Source organism: Dama dama, chromosome 25 (assembly GCF_033118175.1).
Source record: "Dama dama isolate Ldn47 chromosome 25, ASM3311817v1, whole genome shotgun sequence".
Taxonomy (NCBI): domain Eukaryota; kingdom Metazoa; phylum Chordata; class Mammalia; order Artiodactyla; family Cervidae; genus Dama; species Dama dama.
Genome location: NC_083705.1, coordinates 20,673,487 through 20,700,625, shown reverse-complemented (window position 1 = coordinate 20,700,625; position 27,139 = coordinate 20,673,487). Strand labels below are relative to the sequence as shown.

At 46.1% G+C, this 27,139-nt stretch overlaps 1 protein-coding gene across 3 annotated transcripts in view; it reads left to right on the top strand.

Annotated features, from left to right (window-relative positions):
• The window catches only part of LOC133046716 (microtubule-associated serine/threonine-protein kinase 4-like), a 366,008-nt gene extending 348,354 nt beyond the window's left edge, over window positions 1-17,654 (top strand). For all 3 annotated transcript variants that reach the window (XM_061129642.1, XM_061129643.1, XM_061129644.1), the window contains 3 exons: window positions 6,558-6,694; window positions 9,098-9,279; window positions 9,611-17,654. In XM_061129642.1, coding sequence (XP_060985625.1) covers window positions 6,558-6,694; window positions 9,098-9,279; window positions 9,611-15,117 — 5,826 coding nt within the window. In that variant the 3' untranslated portion in view covers window positions 15,118-17,654. The remainder of the gene's footprint in view (window positions 1-6,557; window positions 6,695-9,097; window positions 9,280-9,610) is intronic.
• Window positions 17,655-27,139: the final 9,485 nt, after the last annotated feature.

Here is a 27,139-nt window from a genome sequence, read left to right as displayed (position 1 = left end):
TGAGGAGTGCACGTGTGCTTAGTTGCCCAGTCGTGTCCGACTCTTTGCAACCCTTTGGACTGTAGCCCACCAGGCTCCTCCAGCCATGGGGTTTTTCAGGCAAGAATTCTGGAGCGGGTTGCCATTTCAAAACAGGTAGCGTTTCTGGTACCTACCTGGGTAAGACTTGAGTTTTTTTTCATTTCATTCACCATCTGTTTCTGATAATATTACTTGTCCAACTGCTATGGAGCAATTGTCTCCTCGTAAGTGCCCCCAAAATGGGAGGCAGAGCAGGATTGTGGACTTTGAGAGTCCTTGCCTGTGAGAGTCCTCTGAAATGACCTCAGACTTCCCAAGACAAAATTCAAGAAGAGATCAAAGATTTATGAGTCTGACCAGTCTCTTTTCTCATAGTACCTGATCCAGTGGTCCAGGGATACCCCATTGCTGGCTCACATCGGCCCTTTGTGGGTAAGGGCCCAGGCTCTATCTAATCCAGCCTGTATATCTTTCCAGTGGTGTAGAGCAGAGAGGTACTTCTCTCTCTCAAGTGCTCCTTGAGCTTTTCTAGGACCTCCCTTTTGTTTAGATAATAAAGCTATGTTTTATATGTGAGTTTCTTTTCGCTGTCACTCACCTGACTAGAAGTTTTCCAAGTTTTGGCATCAGCAGTTCAAAGATGGTCAAATGGATTTTAAATGGTAGTAGGTTTGACCTCTTCCGTTTTTTGTAGCAGTATTATGCTATATGCATCTTAGGTCTTGGCACAGTATATCTTTATAATATTTCTTGCATTTGCTCATAAAATCAGAAGAAGAAACAATAAGCTGAAATATACATATCTTTAGGAAATATGCCTTCTTTTTATTTTGCTGAGACATATTTGATCTCTTTCATTATTTATTTTATAGAACATTTTCGAGTGATTCTGGATTTTAAAAGGTCTCTTCCTACTTCTGTGAAATTTGAATGTATGTTTCTCCTGATCGTCTCTGTCAAGGTCTCTGAAAATACTCAGTCAATCCCATTTATAACATTTTGTCCTCATCTGCTTACGGAGTGCCTGCATTCCTGGATCTGGTTGACCTGTGTCCGTGAAATGCCATGAACATGCTGTAATGGAGAGCTTTGGCATCCTCCTGGGCCATGGCGTGCTGTCTCACATCTAAGCAGAGGATCCTGCCTCTGGCTCATAAAGGAAGCTCTCAAAAGAGCAACCCATGTCAGGAAACAGAGTGGATACAGGGGATTTAATTATCTTCCCAAGGAACTGCGTTATCATGCGTCTGTCTCCTAAGTGTGAATAGTGATTCTTGGACAGAGGATGAAGTGACTGGTACCAGTCCTGGACGCCCACGTGCCATCAGTGGCAGAGGTCAGGGTAGTAGCTGTATTTTGGTGTTCTCACATGCTGTCTATACGATGTTTTATACTTGCAAACTACTTCACAAAATCTCATGGTATCCTTAGAAAAAGGTGGAAGAGCCATCACATAGGACTGTATATATTTTCAAAAATCCATGTACGATACTGGGCTTCCCTGATGGTTTGGATGGTAAAGAATCCAGCCTGCAGGGCAGGAGACCCCAGTTCAATCCCTGGGTGGCAAAGATCCCCTGGAGAAGGGAAGGGCAACCCACCCCAGTATTCTTGCCTGGAGAATTCCATGGACAGAGGAGCCTGGTGGGCTGTAGTCCATGGGATCACAAAGAGACACAACTAAGCAACTAACACTGTGTGCAATACTTATTTATCTTTGGATTGTGAACACATTAAGCATATTCCCTGTGTCATGGCTTCACTTTTGGTCTCACTTACTCTCACAACTTCAAAGTGAGCCTGCTGTGAAAGCGCTAACTTATGTGCACAGAGAAGCAAAGTCATAGTTACTCGGTTCAGTTCCCCATCGGCTTTGAACCCCTGAAAATGTGCTTCCTCAGTGTTGCCTCAAACCTCTCCTGCCACGGGGAGTTAATCACCTCCATCCAGATGACAAGTAGCTTCCTAAAAGAACTCTCCCACGGCACCGAAATCTCTCTCTCCCCACTGTGGTGGAGTGTGGAGGCCACGTGGACCCAGTTGTACCCCCTGCTCACATGACTGCCTGCCTAGTGGAGCCTCTCAAATGCAGGAAACCCCCTATTCAGCCAGGTTGCTTTCTTAGGACAGCATTAGCTTAAATGCCCAGTCATAGGAGAAGTGCTAAAATAACCCCAGCCACTGCCTCAGTATTTCCTTTCCCTAAACTCTGGGGAACCTCTGGGTACTAAAATGGGGGCTAAAAGAGCATCATTATTACCATTCTTACATATTAACTGGGTCTCCAGAGTGTGCAGAGTTGTGCGAGGTGCGGAAGGGTCACACAGCAGATGGCACATATGAATAGTAGGCAGTCAAGAGCACTTTACATGAATAAACTCAGGTCATCCTCATAGTCTGTGCACAGGTGCTATGCATAGGAATGTCCGCATTTTACAGATGAAGAAATTAAAGCAAGGAGAAGTTAGCAAAGCAGCCAAGGTTCTGTGCTAGGACATAGCAGATTTGCATACCGGCAGTGCTGCTCCAGAGCCTGAGCTTTCAACTAGCATACCCCCGTGCTCCGGACATGAGGTCGGATTGCCAGAAACTTACAGCCCAGTGTCCACAGGAGAAACAGTGGCGGTGCTAGGCTCTAATCAGAGTGTCAAGCTAAAGGAACAGTCTGTAAATAGGGCCCAAGTGCTGAAGGAGAGAGAGCCTTCCACCACGGTGGACAGGTGGAGAGCTGGGGGTTTTCTGTGCAGGGCTGTGAAGGGTGGGTGGATGTTAGTGTAAGGGAAGGAGTCTGGGACGGTCTAGGCACAATAAAATGATGCTTTAAACCACAAGAACAGGAAGCTCAAAGTCCTTGAGGTGCCTGAGTAAACCAGTGTGGCCGGAGCCTGAGTTCGTGGTGTCTGGGATGCAGTATGCAAGGTGATAGGGCTGGATGGTGGAGAGTGTGAATGGGGCGAGGACTCAGGTATGGGAAGAATGCATTCCCCTTGGGTATTTTGCAGAGGAAGAAATGTGAAAGCAGTGTAGCTCAGGGAGATACCCACGGCCACATGATAAACTAATGTGGAGTCAGACTGAGCACAGGCTGGGTAGCCTGACCTCTGCTTGTGTATTCAGTTCAGCCAGCTTAAAATAATTTCCTCCCCACCATGCACTAATCACACAAGCAGTTTAAAGTAATGCTTAACTTAATAGAACATTTGACAGTCTTCTGGCCCCATTTTATTGTTGTTGTTTTTTGAAATTGTGCCACAGAATCTCTCTAATAAGAGACTGTTCCTTCTTCAAAAGAATTTGTTGAGGTCAAAGGACCCAGTAAAACAAATTGTCAGTTCTGGCAGCACTTGCTATAGCTGATGGATCCACCAGGTGGCAGGCTTCACAGTTCTCACCTATTCCCCATAAAATTATTTTTCAGTCATTTACTTACTATTTTTGTCATCATTAACTTTTTCAACCAAATGTTTGCACTCTGCATTTTTTTCTGTCTGTATTTCCTCTTGGGGAGGTTATCTCTTTGTGTATTTCCATAAGTCAAGTGAACTGTCCCCTGAAATAGCCCTCTGTAGAAACAAAAAAAAAACTAGGTTTGTTTGTCTTTTTTGAGTTTTTTCTTTTAACTTTTAAAAATTTTATTTATATCTTAATTGGTGGAAAATTGCTTTACAATTTTGTATTGGTTTCTGCCATACAACAAAGTGAATAATTATATATGTATGCGTTCCCTCCTGAGCCTCCCTCCCCTCCTCCCCACCCCACCTCTTTAGGTTATCACAGAGTGCCAGGCTGGGCCTCCTGTGTCTTTAGCAGCTTGCCCCTAAGTATTTTACACGTGATAGTCTATATATGTCAGTGCTACTTGCAGAAAGGGACATTTGTACAAAGCTTAATGACACTCCAGCCGTAACTTTTCTAATGAAAAATGTTAAGCATTTTATTATATTCATTTCATACAATATATATGATATTTTTCCATTTTTAAAATTGAACTGTATTAGAAGGGATAGCAGTGGTTCAGGCTTAGACGGCTCATGGGCTCCAGCAGCCCCAGGGGTCACTGTGACTCTGTGTCCTCTCCGATATGATTTAGTAAAGGATGGAATGAATCCCAATGACGGATGAACCCCTATCATGTTTGTTGCCCTTTTCCTTCCCCTAAGGCATACAGGAAAAATCAAAACTTTAGGCTGGCCTCAGTCAAATTGTAAAGAACAAACCCCATTCCAAACAAATTTTGGTAGCCCTTTCATACTTAAAAGTGGAGTTTTCAGTTTAAAGAATAAACTGAATGCCAGTCTCTACTACCAGATAAAGGTTTACTTTGAAAATTTTGGCATCTGCATATAAATATAAGACAAGTAATTTATTTTTTCAGAATGAAAAACATTTTTTTCCCTTGTTCAAATTCAAATCCCATTTCCCTAAAATATTTTTTTTTACAGTTATAGCACTAAGTATGGGATTATATGTTCTTAAATATATAAAGAACCCAAAAATCATTAATTTTCAGTTGATTCTTGATTTTTAGATACAAAATTGGATGTAAGACATGAACAAATCATTATCTAAAGAAATAAAAGCAATGAAAAATAAATGAGATGAAATCCAGCTTTGTTAATACCCAAAGAACAAAGATTAAAACTTGATGTAATTTTTTCCTATAAAATTGGTAATTTATTTAATATTAGTATTCAGTTCTGACAGGTGTGTACTAAGATGGGTACTCATGTGCTGCTGGTAAGAGTTTAAATTGACATGAACTTTCTGGAAATTAGTGCATCATTATGTACCAACAGTCTTTAAAAAGTTCAGCTAGACCCTACAGTTCAGTGTATTGAGTCTAGTTAGATAATCTAAGGAAAATGTCAGAGGTTAGGACATTAATTTATAGATAAAGATACTTATTTCAACTTTTACAAGAATTGGAATATAGAAATAAGAGCTATAAGGAAATAGTTAAATTGTGATTTACCTATCTCATGGAATATTTTTAAATAGCCAGTAAAAATTATGTGAAGGAATATTCAGTGATAAAGTGCAAGTTTTTCAAAGTTATGAAATGTGAAGTGAAAAAAAAACTATTAGATTAATTAAAATTACTTATAAAATATGTCTATATATATATATATATATGCATAATTTATACATGTTTAATAGAAGACCAGCAAGAAATATATAGAAATATTACTAGCATTAGCTAAGTGGTAGACTTCTCGATGATTTTTTTAAAATATAAATATACATTATTGTTTTCTTCTAATAATGGCATGTATTACTTCCCAAGTTGGGTGGAGAAGTGGATGTTGATATTTGAACAGTCTGTTTCTTCAGTCCCCTGCCTGACCGTACTCAACTCACCGTCTCTTAACATCACTTAGATCTGAGTTGCTAGGCATCTTCCAGGCATAGGCCTTTTAAAAGGCCCTTCTGTGTATACTTCTTGTCTTTTTAAGGTAATCAGGACCATCTGTGACTTTGAAAGGATATGATTCTCCCTTGGTTTTTAAGAAATTCAAGAAGAGATCATTGAGACCGAAGTGAAGGGGGAGGGTTCTGCCCGCCTGTCCAGGGCACCCCTCACCCTGGCCTCTGACCCTGTTCTCAAATCCATCCCTCAGGCCTGTCCAGCAAGCCCCAGTCCCAGGTTCAAGTTGAGAGGCTCAGAAAGCCCCAGGAATGACCTTACCACCCTTGACCTGACAGAGCAGAGGCTGTCTTACACCCGCTGGCATAAACTTTCCAGCTCTGCTGGGCTGACAGGTTTTCTGGTGATAGAAAAGAAAACTTTAAAAATAATTAAAGATAAAAGTCTGATTCAGTTGTGCTGCTTTATGATTTCTATGTCAAAGGAAAAACACAGAAAGGAGAGAGAAGAAAAATAAATCAACCAGGAGCAAGCGTCTCTGGGCACGTTTACACTTAATACATATGCATGAGTGTAACTGTTATTTATAGAGCCCTTTCCATGTGCCACTCTGGGTGCTAACGGCTTTACACTCTCTATCCCCTTGATCCTCAGATGAGCCCTAGGAGACAGGTGTGATTCCGCTGTAAGACGGTCCAGAGGAAAACAAGTGCTCAGGTCACAGGCTCAGATTTAAACTCAGCTCTGCTGGGCTTCCCAGTTAACTGAGTGGTAAAGAATCCACCTGCCAATGCAGGAAACGCAAGAGATGCAGGTTCAATCTCTGGGTCAGGAAGATCCCCTGGAGTGGGAAATTGCAACCCACTTCAGTGTTCTTGCCTGGAAAATTCCATGGACAGAGGAACCTGGAGGGCAGCAGTTCATGGGATGCGAGGAGTTGGACGCAGCTGAGCACAACAATGACCGTGGAATCCACATCCCACCACCTTAAGGAGACCTCACTTTTTTTTTTTTTCCACCCAGTTTATCAGGACTTCACTACCTGAAGGGTCATTGACACGTGGTCATGTCCGTCCTTTTGGATGTTTATTTGTCTTTGGATCTCCTATATCTTTTCTGGTCTTGTTTCATCACAGCATTTCCCTTTAATACCACCTCATTTTTTTTATAGAGTGGAAATAAGGTGTCAATCACAACCACCCCATTTGAAAACACATCAATCAAAACGGGACCGGCCAGGAGAAACAGCTATAAGAGCCGGATGGTGAGGCGGAGCAAGAAATCTAAGAAGAAGGAAAGTCTAGAAAGGTGAGTTAGAGCCGTGCTCCTCGTGGGTTTGGTGTGTTCCCACACTGAAGGAAAGTTACTCCTCACTTAATTTAAATGCTTTCATGTGAGGAAGATCTATGTCTCTGCAAGAAATGTTGCCCTGTGGTTCAGATGTATTTATACACCAGAGTTTGTATTCATTCATAACAGCATTATGTTTCATAATGAAAAGATTTATATAGTTACACTGTAGAATTTAGATTACTTTTTCTCATGTGTGAGAACCATGAAAAGCTCTGCTTTTTCTTAAGTTTCCAGACTTCATTTCAGTTGGACTTGAGGAACTAAAACTTCAGTAGCTTTTAGCATTAAATCTATATTTAATAATGTCCATCTAAAAACACCAGGGAAGCCTTGGTAGCTCAGTGGTAAAGAATCTACCTGCAATGCAGGAGATGCGGGTTTGATCCCTGGGTTGGGAAGATCCCCTGGAGGAGGGCATGGCAACCCACTCCAGCTGGGTTCCCTGGAGAATCCCATGGACAGAGGAGCCTGGCAGGCTACAGTCCATGGAGTCGGGAAAGAGTCGGACATGACTTAGCAACTAAACAATAGTAATAATAAATAATACAAAAATATATAGTTGCTATTTTTGAGTGCCAGATATTCTAAGATAACTAGATCTTCAAAGCATCCAAATAAGCCTAGAAATAAAAAGACTTTGTTTTACTGCCTGAAAGTCTATTACACATTTGCACTGTGAAAGGCACCGTTAGTATCACTTAGTCCCCTGTGCAGACACTGGTGAGGGGGGTGTGTGTGTGTGTGTATGTCTGTGTGTCTGTGTGTGTGTTTGTATGGTGGGGATGTTTCTTCCAAACAATTGTCTAGATGTGCTCCCTGCATGATGCAACCGCATCTTGACTCTACCTACTTGAATTTGGTGTGTTGGATCACATTATAAGGATTTTAATGCTAGAAAAGAAAAATACGCAAATGAAAAAAGCAATGATTATTAACTCCAGGAAAGACAAATTTGTACAAGAGAGGAAAATAGAATTATGCTTTTCATGGCCAAACTATGAACAGTATTTATTGTGTAAAATAAAGTGTCAACCTTTTTTTCCTAACCAAAAAATTTGGTTTAGCTCAATTGGGAGGAAGTGTGTTTGGTTAGAAGGGGGAATATGTTGCTATAGGGGCTAAATTTTCATCTTCTATGGTGGGAAATCAACAGATAATTTCTAGAATTGAAAAACTGAAAAAACAACGTAAGCACATTACTTGGCAATTTGCATACAGCTAAAAGAGTAGAAAGAGTTTCTCTCGGAGTTGGGGAAAAGGCAGAATAGAGCTATTTTTCATTATAAGCTTATAAAACTATTTAACTTTTTGACCCAAGTACATTTATTACTGTGATAAAAAGTACACATACATACATACATTGATATCCTTCTTTTTTTTTTTTTTTTTTTTAATGTGAGCTTTATATTTTGAGTGTGTGTTGGGTCATATAGAACACACTGCTTCAAGGGATAGTAGAGTAGAAAGTGTGTGACTCAGCCCCTGGAGGTGAAGGAACCCTATACAGCCACCTGCTTTTCAAGCCACCTGAAGCTGTGCTTTTAACTTTAAGACGTGCTTGTTGGCACTCACTACACATTTGCCCTCTGCTGAAGCATGATGTCTGCTGCCCTGCTGACTTGATAAAGCTTCAGTTCACCTCCCTCAGTTTTTCTGTGTAAATGTACAGCCTCCAGTGTTCATAGGAATATTCAGGAATTCACGATGGAATAAGCACAGCAAACAGCCCCTCAGAGATGAAAGCCTCTACCCAGTAGATCACCATTAAAGAATCCAATATTCCAAATGACAGTTTTTCTTCCAGGGATTTACTTTGTATTGTCTCTTAATTTAATTATGTCAGTGTGTTGGGAGCTATATACTTGGAAGCTTTCAGGCAAAAAACAGTATCCTCAAAAACCTGACATACAAATAAATGAATATGCATTTATTCTTAGTCACTCAGTCATGTCCAGCCCTTTGCAACCCCATGGACTGTAGCCTGCAAGGCTCCTCTGTGCCTGAAATTTTCCAGGCAAGAAGACTGGAGTGGGTTGCCATTTTCTTCTCGGGATCTTCCTGACCCTGGGTCTCCTGCATTGCAGGCGGATTCTGAGTCACCAGATATATTTTTCCTATTTTTCACAACTTTTCTTAAAGTGCTTGAAATTAAGAGGGTTTCCATTGTGTATTCTCCAAGCCTCGTGCTTTCTAAGTCATGGGAAAGTTTTGAAGGTAAAAGTGGAATCCTTCTCTTTGAGAGGACCTGCCATCATGTCACTGTCTCTGGGTATACTGAATCAGTGCACTGGTGCTTTGGGGAAGGGGGAGTGGTTTTGAATGTAGAATCTGATCCGTTTTCTTCTGTTTTCACTCTAGGAGGAGATCCCTTTTCAAAAAACTAGCCAAGCAGCCTTCTCCTTTACTCCACACCAGCCGAAGTTTCTCCTGCTTGAACCGATCCCTGTCATCAGGGGAGAGCCTCCCAGGGTCCCCCACTCACAGCTTGTCTCCCCGATCCCCTACACCCAGCTACCGTTCCACCCCCGACTTCCCATCCGGTGAGTGAACCTCCTCTCCTAGCAAGAGTTGAGGGGTCACCAGCTGAGATCCTGGAAGACAAACTTATTCCAGCTTAAAGAGAGAAGGTGGGGATGTAATTGACAGAGAACAGGATTGACAGGAAGGTCAGAAGATACAGCAATTCAGTCCCTTAGAAAAGACAGGAAGTACTGGGTTGACCTTTGGGGAGGTTTATCTGAAAAGTCCTTATTCAGTAGACTGAGATGCTGAGACAATTGGCTGCCCTTATCTACAACATCCAGGGTCTGAAAGCCTGGAAAGAAAGGGGAAGGTGGCTCTTGCTCACAGTGTCCCGTTTCCCACCCACAGGTACTAACTCCTCCCAGAGCAGCTCCCCAAGCTCCAGTGCCCCCAACTCCCCGGCGGGGTCCGGACACATCCGGCCCAGCACGCTCCATGGTCTGGCCCCCAAACTCAGCGGGCAGCGCTACCGGTCAGGAAGGCGGAAGTCAGCCGGCAGCATCCCCCTGTCTCCGCTGGCCCGGACACCCTCTCCAACCCCACAGCCCACCTCCCCGCAGCGGTCCCCATCCCCTCTGCTGGGGCACTCACTTGGCAATTCCAAGATGGCCCAAGCCTTTCCCAGCAAAATGCACTCCCCACCCACCATCGTCAGGCACGTCGTGAGGCCCAAGAGTGCGGAACCCCCTCGGTCCCCGCTGCTCAAGCGCGTGCAGTCGGAGGAGAAGCTCTCTCCCTCCTATGGAGGCGACAAGAAGCACCTGTGCTCCCGCAAGCACAGCCTGGAGGTCACCCAGGAGGAGGTGCCGCGGGAGCAGCAACAGCGAGAGGTGACCTTGCAGAGCCTGGAGGAGAACGTGTGCGATGCGCCTGCCCTCAGCCGGGCCAGGCCCGTGGAGCAAGGCTGCCTGAAGCGCCCCGTGTCCCGGAAGCTGGGCCGCCAGGAGTCTGTGGACGAGCTGGACCGAGAGAAGCTGAAGGCCAAGGTGGTGGTGAAGAAACCTGACGGGCTCTCGGAAAAACAGGAATCCCGCCCGAAGCCCCACGGACTCGGCAGTGACTTGGAAAACCTCTGCGCTTTTAGGCTCGAAGAGAGAGAGAAGAAGATCTATCCGAAAGCTTCAGAGAGGTCAAGTCATTTTGAGAGCAGAGCAGCCGGGCAGGAGGCGCAGCCCCTGTGCAGCCTTTTGAAAGACGCCCTCCACAAGCAGGCCAGCGTGCGGGCCAGCGAGGGTGTCGCCTCTGAGGGGGCGCCGGCAGCCGGGGACCACGGCCAGGGCACCTGTGACCTCAAACGAGCCTCGACTCACAGCACCCTCCCGGACGGCCTCTGCCACGCCCCCCACAGGTCCACCTCTGGGAAGGGGGACACGGCGGAGAAGGCCCCCCAGGCCAAGGAGGGTGTGCGGTGTGAGAAGTTAGACAGCAAGTTGGCCAACATCGATTACCTCCGGAAGAAGATGTCCCTCGAAGACAAAGACGAGAGCCCCTGCTCTGTGCTCAAGCCCAAGGTGGCGGCCGGTGTCCAGGAGGGCCTGCCCGGGAGCCTGGGCCGGGCCGTGGGAGGGCAGCAGGAGGCCCCGCCAGCCCCCGAGGGCCGCACGCCGTTCATCGGCAGCGCCCACACGGCTCAGCTCAGCGCCGTCACCTTCGTCCCTCTCAAGGCCCTTTCTGGCCGGGTGGACAGCGGAGTGGAGAAGCCGGGCTTGGCTGCCCCAGAGTCGCCTGTCCGGAAAAGCCCCTCTGAGTATAAGCTGGAAGGGAGGTCTGTGTCATGCCTGAAGCCCATTGAAGGCACCTTGGACATCGCTCTCCTGTCGGGACCGCAGGCCTCCAAGGCAGAGCTGCCTTCCCCGGAGCCTGCCCAGAGCCCCAGCCCGGGCAGTGATGCAGTGTCCCCCGTGCCCCTGGCTGTCCCCAGCAGCACAGGGAGAAAGACTGACCCCGCGGGTCAGAGAGAGCCCTCCCCGGCTGGCTTCAAGGTGAGCAAAGCCTACCTGCTCGAGCCTCGGTTCCCGCCGTCCAGCCGGGGTCTGCAGAGTTCACCGGTGGCTGCCCCGCCTGACCCAGAGCTGAAGCTGGACAAGAAGGTCTCCCAGGCAGCCCGCGCCCCAGCGACCATCATGGAGAGCCATCCCCAGCGGGGAGAGGGCCACCCCAGCCAGCACCAAGACCGCAGCCCCGACGTTAAGCTCCTTCCCTTCCCGGGGCAGAACCTCCAAGGTGCCAACGCATCTCGATCCTGCAGCCCACTCTCTCCTGAAAGTGTCCCCCCCAGGGAGAAGCCGAGTGGGAAGGAGTTGTCCGAAAGGGGCCCTTCCATAGTCAGGAGCGAGCGGTCAGCCGCGAGGCCCGACATCCGCAAAGAGTCCTCCAAGGAGCTGTGTTCCCCAGAAGCTGCTAAACCCAGCGACAGCTCCCAAACCCTCCCTGTGGTGGGGAGGACCCGCCCGGATATCTCCACCCAGACCCAGGCCTTGGAAAAAGCATGCGGGCCTTGCGGGAGAGCAAACCCCAGAGACAGCCGAGAGGAGGTGAGGCTGCTGGCCAGAGAGGACTCCTCTTTGCGCTCTGCGGGGGCTCCTTGTGAGGGAGATCTGGGTGCAGAGAGTGGCCTGGAATCCAGGATGGAACCCACTTCTGCCAGGTGGTCTCTGGAGCCACCCAGGCCAGAGAGTGAGAAGAGTGAAAGGCCTTCTGGTTTCCAGTCTGTGCAGAAAGACGGTCCCAAGGAACCAGAAAGGAAAGAACAGCCCCCACAAAAGCACCTCACCAGTAACTCTCAGCCGGGTCCCAAGGAACCAGAAAGGAAAGAACAGCCCCTGCAAAAGCACATCACCAGTAGTTCTCAGCCAGGTCCCAAAGAACTAGAAAGGAAAGAACAGCTCCCACAAAAGCACCTTACCAGTAGTTCTCAGATGGGTCCCAAGGAACTGGAAAGGAAAGAACAGCCCCTGCAAAAGCACCTCACCAGTAGTTCTCAGCCGGTTCCCAAGGAACCAGAAAGGAAAGAACCGTGTTTGCAGAAGCACCTCACCAGTAGTTCTCAGCCGGGTCCCAAGGAACCAGAAAGGAAAGAACAGCCCCTGCAAAAGCACCTCACCAGTAGTTCTCAGCTGGGTCCCAAGGAACCAGAAAGGAAAGAACAGCCCCTGCAGAAGCACCTCACCAGTAGTTCTCAGCCGGGTCCCAAGGAACCAGAAAGGAAAGAACAGCCCCTGCAGAAGCACCTCACCAGTAGTTCTCAGCCGGGTCCCAAGGAACTAGAACGTAAAGAACAGTGTTTGCAGAAGCACCTCACCAGTAGTTCTCAGCCAGGTCCCAAAGAACTGGAAAGGAAAGAACAGCTCCCACAAAAGCACCTTACCAGTAGTTCTCAGCTGGGTCCCAAGGAACCGGAAAGCAAAGAACAGCCTCTGCAAAAGCACCTCACCAGTAACTCTCAGCTGAGTCCCAGGGAACCAGAAATGAAAGAACAGCCTCTGCAAAAGCACCTCACCAGTAGTTCTCAGCCGGGTCCCAAGGAACCGGAAAGCAAAGAACAGCCTCTGCAAAAGCACCTCACCAGTAACTCTCAGCTGGGTCCCAAGGAGCTAGAAAGGAAAGAACAGTGTTCGCAGAAGCACCTCACCAGTAGTTCTCAGCTAGGTCCCAAGGAACCAGAAAGGAAAGAACAGCCTCTGCAAAAGCACGTCACCAGTAGTTCTCAGCTGGGTCCCAAGGAACTGGAAAGGAAAGAACAGTGTTTGCAGAAGCACCTCACCAGTAGTTCTCAGCTGGATCCCAAGGAACCAGAAAGCAAAGAACAACCTCCACAAAAGCATGTCACCAGTAGCTCTCAGCTGAGTCCCAGGGAACCAGAAATGGAAGAACAGCCTCTGCAAAAGCACCTCACCGGTAGTTTTCAGGTGGGTCCCAAGGAACCAGAAAGGAAAGAACAGCCCCCACAAAAGCACCTCACCAGTAACTCTCAGCTGGGTCCCAAGGAACTAGAAAGGAAAGAACAGTGTTCGCAGAAGCACCTCACCAGTAGTTCTCAGCCAGGTCCCAAGGAACCAGAAAGGAAAGAACAGTGTTTGCAGAAGCACCACACCAGTAGTTTTCAGGTGGGTCCCAAGGAACCGGAAAGGAAAGAACAGCCCCTGCAAAAGCATGTCACCAGTAGTTCTCAGGTAGGTCCCAAGGAACCAGAAAGGAAAGAACTGTGTTTGCAGAAGCACCTTACCAGTAGTTTTCAGGTGGGTCCCAAGGAACCAGAAACGAAAGAACAGCCTCTGCAAAAGCACCTCACCAGTTGTTCTCAGCCGGGTCCCCAGGAACTGGAAAGGAAAGAACAACCTCCACAAAAGCATGTCACCAGTAGCTCTCAGCTGAGTCCCAGGGAACTGGAAAGGAAAGAACAGCCCCCACAAAAGCACCTCACCAGTAGCTGTCAGCCCCCACCCCCCACCAAAGAGCTCCCTGGCCCGGGTTGTCAGCACTACATTCTGCCCAGCCACCCCACCGCCTCTCTGCCGGGGAGCAAGCCCTGTGCTACAGACTCCAGCTTCCAGGACGCTCTCAGGCCCGCTGCTCTGCACGGTGACAGCAGCAGCCATAAGCCCAGGTCTGACCCCAGCCTGGGCCCTCCAAAGTCTAAGTTCCCAGACCGGCCCCTCTCCTCCCAGAAGCCGGGCGCTGAGGCTGCAGTGAGCAAAGAGCCTGGCGCTCAGACCCTCGGCAGAGCAGGGGTGGGGAGCAGTAAGGGTGCGTCAGAGGAGTTCCCTGTCCTCCCAGGTCCCCAGGATACAGCCCGTGAAGTGACTGGCCAGGGAGCCAGTGGGCGCTCAGTCCCCCTGCCCACAGAAGGGGGTCCTCGAGACACAAAGCTGAGACCCACCAGCGCTGGGTGTCCCCCAGAGGCACTGGAGATGCGAGGACTCCTCGGGGCCAGTGAGTCAGTGAACCAGAAACTTCCCACCATCAGGGAAAGGCAAAACCCGTCTCCAAAGGCCCCCACACCATCCACTGTGAAAGATTGTCCCCCTCTGTGCAAACAGACAGACAGAAGCCCGAGCCCGCTGGCCGCCAGCGCCAACACAGGCGAGTCTGAAGGGAAGAAATGCACTGAAGCACTTTACACCCCTGCGGGTGGTGAGAAGCCGGGCGCCAGCGTGGCCTCGGTGCACAGTGAGGCTGGGCCCAAGGGTGCAGAGAAGCCAGCAGCAGCCACTGGGAAGGGCTGGCCGGAGGCCAAGGGGCAAGGGCCCAGTCCCCAGAGGCCATTGAGCGAGGCGAGCAAGCCCAGCGGCATGAAGCGGTCACCCTCAGCCACGGTGCAGAGCTCTCTCCGCTGTGCCACCCTCCCAGAGAAGTCTCTGAGCTACTCCTGTGGCTTTCCCGAGGCCAGACCAGCAGTTCCAGAGACTTCTACCACCTCCAGCGACACCTCCTCTGCCAAGGCCGGTGGGCCTGCAGCAGAACCCCCAGCCTCGAGCAGCAGGGACCAGCGGAAAGCCCTGCCTGGCGAGGGTGGCAGAACCCAAATGACCAAGAGCGACTCCTTGCCATCCTTCCGCAGCTCAGCCATCACTCTGGAGTCCCAGCAGCCCAACCCTGGCCTGGTGACGGGCACCAGCCACCGGGACAGGGCCCTCACAGTAACCGCCGCCGTGGGAGAAGCCAAAGGGAAAGAGCCAGCCCCCACCCCGCCAGCTCAGACCAGGAACCAGAGTGTGGGCAGAGAGGCGGCCAAGCCGTCCCCCGCTCCAAGCACTGAGCGCCCCGTCGTTCTCCCTTCTGAGAAGGACACTGGGCTGCGACAGAGGCGGGGGAAAGAGAGTTTGCGCGGCAGCCCCCACAAAAAGGCCTTGTGATGGGGCAGGCTCGGGCGGTACTGGGGAAACCCACCCTGCGTGTGTAACTGCGTCTTGACTACCTTGGAAACCAGCATTGTGGGACACCACCCCCCCCCCCACCCCCCTGCAGGCAGAGCCTGGAGCCTCACTGAAGAAGCTAGGAGACAAGAGACAGAGAAAGAGGGGACCTTCTTCCAAATGCCTTCCCAAATTGGAACCAGTAAACTGTTACCAGATAGTGTTTGTACAAAATAAAACAAAAAAAAAAAATTCTTTCTGGTTGAGGTTGAGGGTTGTTGAGGGAAAAGACTTTCTCTGTAAATATCTAGCAATGTGTTTGGTTTGGGATGTAGAGTCGATACCTTGCTGATGGCATCATTTACTACAACTTTTGGGGTTTTTTTAGTAGAATGTTTGCTCTACCATTGATCACGATGCAGTCATGATGCGAAATGGCTAAAGCTGGGTGCTTGTTAAAATATAGATGCACCCTTGTTTGTGTATATACACATCCACCCACATGTTTTGGTCTGTGGTTGAAGAGACTCTTGCAAGGCTACATTTTTTTCTAAGCTAAAACATTCTGAGTAGAATTGATGGTGAAAGCAAGCCTGAAATACACTAGATTGTGAGTTTGTATGTGTATTTTTAACCAGAAGTTTTGATAGCACTATATCTGGCTACCTATCTTTCCAGATCTAAAGCAAGAATGACTAGAATCACTGCATCTGGAATGCTCCTCCATCAGGAATGGTCACAACAGATGGAGCTAGCCATTTTCATTTCACTAATGGCCATTTTGATCCTGGGCCCAGCTGTCTCAGAGGCCAGTTGTCCTTGTCTGTGGGCGTGTGTGTCAACACTTCACCATAGGTAGAGCGAGGGCTATAAACACACGTTGATTTTTATTTCTGTTCTGGTTTCCCTCCTTCCCATGCTCTTAAATAAACTCAGGCCTTTATGCTATGAGTCGCTAGTCCAAGAAGCACACATTTTGTAGTAGTTCTGCGCCCGCCCTGCTGTTGAGCAAAAAAAAATAACTGGCCGCACACAAATCTGCTCGTATTTAGGTTGATTAATAAGCACTAGGCATTGGAAGAGGTTTTCACTTTGCTTTTTTGAGGAAAAGTGGAGGGGGTATGGATTTTGGCATCATAGCATATATTTTAAGGAATAATCAGGACATCAGATACATTTTAATACATAGCTGGGGCCTTATGTTGTAGATGAAGCTTGCTGTTTTTAGCAAGTTCCTGGGTTTCACATTCATTTCTGGTGCATCAAGTAGCTCCATACATTTCATAACATGGTCTCTTTATTTGTATGCAAAAAAAATATATATATACTGTATTAATAAAGAGCAGCATTTTTGTAACAAAAAGACTTGGAGCTATTTGGTGCTTGAATGTGACTGTCCTTTTTACTTTTGCTAAGCCTTATTTAAATTTTGTATACCATGGAATATGTAGGATCTGTCCAGTCATTTTAGTGCTGAGGGGGTCTTCGTGTTTTTTTGTTGCAGTTTTCCTGGTGGCTTGTTTTGTATTACGATACGGCACTTGCTGACATAAGTACTAAGGCACTAAGAGAAAATACACACAGCTAAGTATTTATAAGATGCTTGGGATCCATAGCAGGATTTTTGTTTTGTTTTGTAAGAGAAAAAAATCACCAGTAAATACTAGTCCAGCACCCAATCCCCCTCCCCTGCAGGGATGTCTTCGTATCTTCAGGCTATAAAATTGTTCACCTAAGCACAGCATCATCTTACATCCCTGTGGATTGTAAATCATTTAGTGAGGCTGTAAACTCCACTCCAAAAACAAAGGCATAACTTAACCAATTGCTTGGTTGTCCTTCATTGTAAAATGAGTTGACAGTGGTGAAAAAACTCTCTTCCTTGCCCCTGATTTTTTTTCCCATGAGATTTTAGCCGTTTCCCATCACTATGTTGTGAATTGTAGAAGAAACAAATATTTTGAAAGAACTTAAATGGGTTTCAAAAATGGTCTCAACATTTATAATTCATACCTGCATTCAGCGGCTGTCATAACCCAGCCCTTCTGCACCCAGACATTTAGACAGGTCTGTCGGGGAGGTAATGTATGGTTTACAGCCTTTGCTTTTTAACTGTCCAATTTTCTTTAAAGCACAACTAGCTGCTTGTTTACAAATGATATTTTAAAATGTATATTTTGTATAGTGTATTATCATTTTTGCCAAATATGTTTTTGCATTTTGGATGGCTACAGAGTCCCTAGGATTGCATTCGTGTAGTAACTGTTTGTTGTTGTAAACCTCTCCAGTCAGATGGTAGAAGTCCTCCTGTGTTCTGTTTGGTCGGTCTCCTGTGATTGTATGGTGTGCTCCTCCCTAGTACTCCCAGCTGTAGATTTACCAGCTTCAAGTTTGTTAGGATCTGTGCAATAAAGTGTTTGCAGTCTTATTTTCTCTAAGAAATTCCCTATGGATGTCATAATTGTTGTATATTGAACAAATATTTATACTTATGCAGTTGCATAACATTGAAATAAAAATTTAGCATGAAAAGATAATGGCTATTAAGTTTTTTTTCCCCCCCCCGCATCCACACACATGCATAGCATCTCCAAAACATGACTGAATAGAACTCTGTTGTGGAAAGGGTGGTTTTCTGCAGACCCTTTTGGTGAGTGTAAGGCAGAAAGGATTGCTGATTTCTTTTAAACTGAAACAGTGTTCCTTTCTTCAAGACTGTCTGCCTTTAAGTAGACTCCACTCCTGTTCATTTCTCCCAAAGCTTTGTTCCATCAGTTACCATGTGTTCTCTCTCCTTTCTTTTCCTTCCATCCGATCTCCTCCCTTATAATTAAAAACCAATAAGACATCAGGATGGAAGGAAGCCACCTTACATTTAGTGTCTGCCTACTCTGCATGTACACTTAGTGCTGGGCAACATGAATTTTATCTGCCATCTTATTTGAGCCCCAAAACCAGCCTCAAACCAGATGGTGATGACATCCCCATTTTACTGAGCGGACAGGCTGTGTGGTTTGCTTAACACACACCCTATAAAGATAGCTTACTTTAGGATGTGGATTTTTCTGGTTCTAAAGCTCTTGACCTTTCTAAATGTTACCAGGTATCTTGCACTTGAATTCAGATCCAGGCCCCTCTGAATGATCTAAGCCACCTCATTTTCTCTTTTTAAGTTTATATGCAGAAAAATCGTATTATCCAAAATTACAAACTTGATGATCAGTGGGAAGCCATGAGCCAAGGAAGCTAATCGTTCTCTGTAATAGGGGTCCTTTATTAGTTGTAATTAATCAGTAGGCAATTTCCCTTCTAGATTTTTGGTTCACAACACAAATGTTACATGAAAAAATGTAGCTCTATTAACTATGGAAATTTGCTTGCTTCAGTATAGGCTGGACATTAAGCAACTCAATGGTAGGGCAGTTCACTCAATTTAATTTCCTTCCTACCAGTATGTTCTTAACACTTTCCTCAATGTCATCATTTTGTGTATTCCTCTCTTTCTGCCTCCTACCCCAGTTAGTACTGTATGCATCTCATATATCTAGGAAAGCTGGAAAATCACCACAGCTTTGTTGAACTTTGGTTTCATTACTTTTTTTTATACTGAAAGTCAATCATTTGGCCCAGGTTCAGGTTCTCTGGCAGTTCAGACACCGTAGACCCTGGACTGGAGGCTTTAGCACCAGCATCTCATGAATTGCTGGGACCGTGCATTCCGAAAGACAAGCTCGACACCTCGTAACATCACAGGCTGTGATGGGGCTGTCAGTCCCAATACTTGGATGCAGGCAAACACTCCCAAAAGGGGCTCTGTTCCCAAGACCGAAGTTCCCTGTATGTTTTCTGACATGCCACCGAGTCTGTTCAGATGTAGGCGGAAAGGAAGAAGATCCATTGCAGACGGTTTCTAAGAACTGCCCCACAGAGCTTTACAAAAAGGCTCTTGATGTTATAAAGCTGAAAGCATCTCCCAAAGTCATTGGCTGTTTCACTGAAGCACTGAAGAGATGGCTGTCAGAACCTAGAGGTGAAGAAAGGAGCTGTTTGCAAGGCCTAAAGCAAGCATGTTGCCACTACCCAGCCTTCACATGTCAGCTGGCATCGCCATCTCCTCCAGCTGTAGCCTGTCTAAATAGATATCCTTTGCCTGAAAGTTCTGTCTCTTTGGAATACAGACACTGTGAAACAGTGTTGTGCTGAAGTGGCTTTCCGCGGCTGCAGGCAGACTCACTCTCGCGGGGGACTGAGGGCAGTCCCTGTGGGCGGTCTCCCGTGTCTGTCAGCTCAGGGCTGCCCGGTAAGATGACTCAGCCGCTTGGCTGCTGCCCCTTCCCAGAGGGATCCTTAGGACACCCAGGGCTCCTTCTGTTCTCAAGGGAAAGCAAAGAGCAATCCAGGAAGCTTGGGCTTAAGCATTTCCCTTTGAAATTGCAAAGCTTTAGAAAAATTCCACCTCCTTTTTCAGTACTGGAAATTCTCACCATTTCTTTATTCTTGCGCTGTTGTGAAAACCAAAAAAGTCTTTAAAAATTCTTATTTTTCTTTATTGTGCAATACATGGTCAAGTGAAGGCAAATTACAAATACAGAAAAGCAAAAACAAGATTAAGTCACTGCCCTTCCCCAGACATTTTTATTCTTCAATTTATATGGATTTTTATTTTAACAAAAAAAAAAAAGAAATAATAATGGGCATGATGTTGGGTAACTTCTTTTGCTTAGTATTAAATCAAAAATAGATTTCAGTGTCTCTAAGTATCCTGCAATACTGTGTAATGACCACATGGCATTTCATGTTAAAGACGTGACGCAGTATCTCCTCTCCTGTACATATGCACAAGTGGAGAACCTCAGACTTGGATGCTTGAGGTCTTCCTGCTGTAAAGTCTTGGCTCATCGACCTTGGAGCCAGGATTCATTTAACTTACCCCTACACTCCCATCCAGCCTCCTCTCCTGCCCCATAGGCAACTATGTTAATTGTTTGTGTTCTTAAAAAATGTAAGTATCATTGTTCTGTATACATGTATTTTTAATTTGTGAAAATCATGTTAATAAGTCATTTGGGTGTTTGTTTTTTTCCATTAAGGTCTATATGTTGGTTCCCAAACTGGCTCATGCATGGAAGACAAGGGGAGACTGAAGAGACAGCAGCCCCAGGCTGGTAGGCGGCAGGTTTATAAGCAGGGGACTCACTGACGAGGCTTCTCTGCGGTGGCCCCGGGACAAGGGGATCTCCGCACCCACCTGCCAGGGTTTTAAAGGTTAACATAGAGGGAGGAGCCAAGATGGCGGAGGAATAGGACGGGGAGACCACTTTCTCCCCTACAAATTCATCGAAAGAACAATTGAACACAGAGCAAACTTCACAAAACAACTTCTGATCGCTAGCTGAGGACACCAGGAGCCCAGAAAAGCAGCCCATTGTCTTCAAAAGGAGGTAGGACAAAATATAAAAGATAAAAAGAGAGACAAAAGAGCTAGGGATGGAGACCCGTCCCGGGAAGGGAGTCTTAATAGAGGAAGTTTCCAAACACCAGGAAACTCTCGCACTGGCGGGTCTGGGGGAAGTCTTCGAATCACGGAGGGCAACCTAAATGGGAGGAAAAATAAATAAAACCCACAGATTACGTGCCTGAAGGTTAACATAGAGGCCTTAACAGGATTCAGGCATGTATAACGTGCAGATGATCGCGGCACCTTGCTCTCTCAAGGCCAAGTCCTTGAAAACGACTCCTCCTATGGGAACACCACACATACTTTACGAGGACAGGGGAGGGGGTGAGGAGACTCCAAATGATGGGTCCAACTTCAGGTCAACTGGTGATCATGTCCTCTCCATGACCTCCTCCCACACTGTATGCTTAAGATTCAGCTACATTGCTATAGCTATGTCTAACTCACCACTTCTAGTTACTGGATGATGCCTCATGATGTGCATCTTAGAGGTTTTAAATGCCCATTTCCCTAGTGATGACCCCTCAAATGGATTTGAACTCACCCATAAAGAAACAATGGTGCACTGAATACCATTGTGGAATTGTGAAATTTTCTTGTCATACACACCCAGCACAGGACTGGTGGATGATATATTTAATTTGATGAATTTTTGCCTTGTGGTTCTACAATAGCTACACCAGTCTACACCCCTAAGCAGTGTGTGCAGTTCCTATAAACTCACTTCCCACCTACACTAGTATCCAGTCTCCTTTTTTTGCCAGACTACTAGGTATAAACCTTATCTTATTTTAATCTGTGTTTCTTTATTTCCTGGTAGTATCAGCATGTTTATGCTCTTATCCCACCCAAGAACATAGAGAGTCTTTCCCTACCTTATTTAATCCTTTATCTCTTGTTGGATATTTAGATCCTTTCCAAGAAGAGTAGAAAGAGAAAAAAGAATGCCCCAAGCTATTTAGAAAGCCCATGACCTGACGTGAATGGAGAAGGGGGAGATGGAGGAATGCTCAGGTGGTCCCCTGTCCTCTGCTTCTCTTTGCAGGATCTAGTATCATGTCCCGAACAGCCAAATGTTTAGAGAATATTATGTAAAAATGGAGGAAAATGTAGGCAGCGAGAGGTGACTGTTCAATGTAGTTCACTGTTTAATCTTTCATGAGCAATAATGGCTTTTTAAAACCAAATTTAAAAATGGTAGATTCAGTTCAGTTCAGTTGCTCAGTCGTGTCCAACTCTTTGTGACCCCATGGACAGCAGCATGCCAGGCTTCCCTGTCCATCACCAACTCCTGGAGCTTATTCAAACTCATGCCCATCGAGTCGGTGATGCCATCCAACCATCTCATCCTCTGTCATCCCCTTCTCCTCCTGCCTTCAATCTTTCCCAGCATCAGGGTCTTTCAAATGAGTCAGTTCTTTGCATCAGGTGGTCAAAGTATTGGAGTTTCAGCTTTAGCATCAGTCCTTCCAATGAACATCCAGGACTGATCTCCTTTAGGATGGACTGGTTTGATCTCCTTGCCATCCAAGGGACTCTCAAGAGTCTTCTCCAACACCACAATTCAAAAGCATCAATTCTTTGGTGCTCAGCTTTCTTTATTGTCCAGCTTTCACATCCATACATGACTACTGGAAAAACCATAGCTTTGACTATACAGACCTTTGTTGGCAAAGTAATGTCTCTGCTTTTCAATGTGCTGTCTAGGTTGGTCATAGCTTTTCTTCGAAGGAGAAAACATCTTTTAATTTCATGACTGCACTCACCATCTGCAGTGATTTTGGAGCCCAAGAAAATAAAGTCTGTCACTGTTTCCATTGTTTCCCCATCTATTTGCCATGAAGTGATGGCAAATGATCTTAGTTTTTTGAATGTTGAGTTTTAAGCCAGCTTTTTCACTTATCTCTTTCACTTTCATCAAGAGACACTTTAGCTCCTCTTTGCTTTCTGCCATAAGAGTGGTGTCATCTGCGTATCTAAGGTTATTGATATTTCTCCTGGCAATCTTGATTCCAGCTTGAGCTTCATCCAGCCTGGCATTTTGCATGATGTACTCTGCATATAAGTTAAGTAAGCAGAGTGACAATATACAGCTTTTATGTACCCCTTTCCCAATTTGGAACCAGTCCAGTGTTCTATGTCCAGTTCTAACTGTTGCTTATTATCTGCATACAGGTTTCTCAGGTGGCCGATAAGGTGGTCTGGTATTCCCATCTCTTTAAGAATTTTGCACAGTTTGTTGTGATCCACACAGTCAAAGGCTTTAGCATAGTCAATGAAGCAGAAGTAGATGTTTTTCTGAAATTCTCTTGCATTTTCTATGATGCAACAGATGTTGGCAATTTGATCTCTGGTTCCTCTGCCTTTTCTAAATCCAACTTGTGAATCTAGAAGTTCTCAGTTCACGTACTGTTGAAGTCTGCCTTGGAGTGTTTTGAGCATTACTTTGCTAGTGTGTGAAATGAGTGCAATTTTGTGGTAGTTTGAACATTCTTTGGCATTACCTTTCTTTGGGGTTGGAATGAAAACTGACCTTTTCCAGTCCTGTGGCCACTGCTGAGTTTTCCAAATTCCAAATTCCTTTTTCAAGACCTACAGTATTCAATAAGTGATTTCCAGTTGTCAGTAGCTGGGATGGAGTGGGGATGGATAGGTGGCAGAACAGGGTAGTTGAGGAACAGAGGCTTGTGGCCTGGTGGTGATGGCAGAAGAGACTAATGAGCTGCTTGCCCAGGTGCCTCACTCTTGGACTGGAAGCCTCCTTAACCTTTTCTTCCCATTTTGTTGGGACATTTCCTCTCATAGGGTATGGCATAGTTTTTTAGCTCATGGAGTCTGACACGTATTTCTGTTACTGTTTGATAAAGTTAAAGGAAGGATTTTACATGAAATAATTTTGGTAAAAGTCCAAGGCCAAACCTAGTCTAACAGAATCCCAATATATACAGGGTGGGGCATGGAAATCTGCTCTGTAAAGAATTTCCCCAATGATTCTGGTGATAAACCAGTGTCTGGGAGCTCTGGGAGTCACACTGGGCTGCTGACTCCTCTGCAGCCAGACTAACTCCCGTTGTATTAGGCATCCTAATTCTTAATGTCTCAGGCAATTGATTCTAGCTCGACACCCAGGACCCCCCTCAGTCGTGACTTGCTTAGAACTAACCACCTCCTCTCTTGCTGTAATTCAAACTAATTTTCCTTTCGGCATTCAGAACAGATAGAAAGCAATGTCAGCCACCCCTCATGCATCCTATAGTAATATATGAAAGTATTGTAAAGCCATTTATTTCATACTTTTATAAACTTCAAAATTGCAAGCATCACTTACTGGGGAATTAGGTGAGTAGAAGTAAAATGACAGTTTCCTGTCCTGAAATTTAACTTGGACACATAGATAATGCCTGTGTTTGGCTCTGTGCTGTGTTCAGTTAGCAGTCAGGGCCGCTGGCACAGGGGAAAGGTATAATTTTCTTCCATACTGTGGGAGTTGCAGTCCACTCAGAGCATCCTCTGTGATGGGGGCCAGTCGGTTTTTATGGACTTCATCGCTATTTGCTTCAGTACACTTTGAAATGCACGGTCAGCTCACTGAGCTACAACGTGCAATAATAACACATTTTTATAGGAGTAGCTTGTCAGAGCAGCAACAACATGCGATACATAAAACCAGTAAACACTGCGGCTGCAGAGTCTATCCTAGTAACTAGGATAAAGCAATAAAATTGACAGTAGCCATCAAAAAGCTCCCTCTCTGACTTTGTAGGGTGAATTTACTATTGCTTAAAACAGTCACAAAGCCCTAGATCAGTGCCCAGTTATGGAGCAGATTGTGGCGTCGCATAGAAGGGCCTGATACAGTGGAGCCGGCCATTCCAGATTGTTAGGGCTTGGGTCCCTAAGGTCTTCAGGGGGATGCAGTTCGCAGCAGTGGTCCCCAACCTTTTTGGCACCAAGGACCAGGTTCCTGAAAAAGCTTTTCCATAGATTGGGGGTGGGGAGGGGGGAGATAGTTTGGGGATGATCCAAGCACATTACATTAATTGTGCACTTTAATTCTTATTATTGTGTGTAATTATTATTACATCATCTTCACCTCAGATCATCAGGCATTAGAGCTCAGAAGTTGGAGACCCCCTGCTCTACAGAATGTTTTTGTTTTTCCAAGTTACACGTTCCAAGTTCCCAAGGCAAGGGAGTGGTTAGGTCAGCAGTTAGTATTTCCTGAAAGCGAAAGTTGCTCAGTCATGTCCGACCCTTTGCGACCCCTGGACTATACAGTCCATGGAATTCTCCAGGCCAGAATACTGGAGTGGGTAGCCTATCCCTTCTCCAGCAGATCTTCCCAACCCAGGAATCGAACCAGGGTCTCCTGCATTGCAAGCGGATTCTCTACCAACTGAGCTTTCAGGGAGGCCCTATCCACAGCTTAAATCCTTAAGGCAGGAAGGAGCTTGAGTTTGCAAGGATACATGGGGAACTTGGTGGGTTGGTGCTATCAGTCTGAATTCTTAGGAGTGTAGACTTTCATCCTCCCTGGTAGGATTGAAGGAAGAAGGGAAGGAGAGGAAGGAAAGCAGGAGATAAATAATGAAAGGAAGTACAGAGGGAGAGAAAGAGTTATGGATGAAGGAGGGGAAGAAGCAACAAAGAAAGAGAAACGAAAGGGAGGGAAGGAGCAGTGAGCGTGGTTTTCGCATCTTCAGGTCACCACCAGGAAAGCCCCTCAGACTTTCCAGAACTGATCATCGAATTTGCTGCAAGCACGTGAACAAAATTAACAAGGCGAAATAACTATGTGTCCAGCTATATCTCTGCCTCAGTTCCCCAAAGTGAAGGCTTCCTGCACCACGAGAGTGGGCTGTGTGGATGGTGGTCAGAGGGAGGTGTGCTCTCTGACTTGGAGGGTTGGCTGCCTGTCTGGCTTCAGGTCCCTCGAATGAGGGGCCTTTCCTGTGGCCACAACGAGGAGGCTTCCTGGAAGAGCACCCGCTCAGCACAGCCTGGAGCAGTCATGCCCACTTCTGCGTTAGGTTGCCTCTGAGCCCGAAACTCAAGGGGAAAAGGCCCTGGTCACTGCCAGACTCAGGACAGTGATAGCGCAGCAGGGGCCCAGACCAGCCGTCTCGGGGGGCTGCCCCACCATCGTAGGCCCAGGGAAGAAATGACAGTGGCTGAAGAGGGGTGTCCCCAGGCCCACATAGTTCCAGGCACTTTCTTTCTCCTTTGACATGTATCCTTAAATGACTTCCTTGTCCACACTCCCTCAGGAAAGCCGAGGAAAATTCCTTTCCCATGCACCTGTTTTCCCAAATGCTGGTGTTTCAGATAATCAAAGCAGTGAATTGTGTGAGGTTTCATTTCATTAGCAGGACGGTGCCCTGCTTGCCCACTCTCACCAGAGGGTTTTGGCACCCATTCAGCTCTGCCACTTCTCTTGGTTTTGAAGGAAGGATGCAAATCTTTGCACCCAAGAGCTGGGAGACAGCTGAGGATAAGAACAAGGTATAAGATCTTGAACACTTCTCCCTGTTCCCAGAAACCAAGGGGAAGGAGATGGGACATTTTGGAAGAAAACTGAGATACGGCGCCTGCTAATAGGCCTCCAGTAGACGGTGGCCTGGGAGTTAGATGGGAGTCCCTACTTCTGACCAGTCCTCAGGGTAGGGCAGGGCAAGGTGAGTGAGGCACCTGCCTTGGGTGCCAAATTTAAGGGGCACCAAAAAACTCAGTAATAAAGATAAATAGTATTTTAAGGCAACATTAACAGAATCAAAACTAATGTAAAATATCCACAGTGAACAAAATATCAAAGTTTTAAACAAAGGCAGCATGGTTACTAACAATTTCCCTTTTGCCTCAGGCTCTCATACATTTCAGCATGGCACTGGTGTAGATCCTGGCTATGTTGAAAATTTTTTTATACTTATTGTGGATTTTTGGCATTAATTTAGAGTTGGGTTTTTTTTTTTTACATTTATTTTTATTAGTTGGAGGGTAATTACTTTACAATATTGTAGTGGTTAATTTAGAGTTTTAAAAATAAGAATATTTTTTGCCTTGATTACTGAGTTTTTTGGTTCCCCCTTAAATTATGCACCCAAAGCAAATGCCTCACTCCCCACCCCGCCCCTACCCCCCCATTCCCTGGCCACTGACTTGTGTCCTTAACCAAGAACTTCTGGGAAGGCTTAAGCTCCTATGTAGTATCACACACACACACACACACACACAAACACACACACACACACACACACACACACACACACACACAAATACCCTAAGACTGGTAAAGCATTTGCAATGCATGTTTATGGCTTTCCTTCACTATTCCCTTGTTTTTCCTACTTTTCTGGAGGTACAGAGGTAAAGAAGAGCTGGTCCCCAAGTTTCTACTCTGTTCCAGTATTATGCCCCCAACCAAGGTTAATCAATTCTGATTGAATGTTAACTAATTTTTACTTTGATATCCAACCAAAATTTAATAACTCTGCTATCTCTAACCTAAAATTGGTTATTTTACTTAATCCAGGCCTTATAAATGCAACACGTGAGTACAAGAGCTCA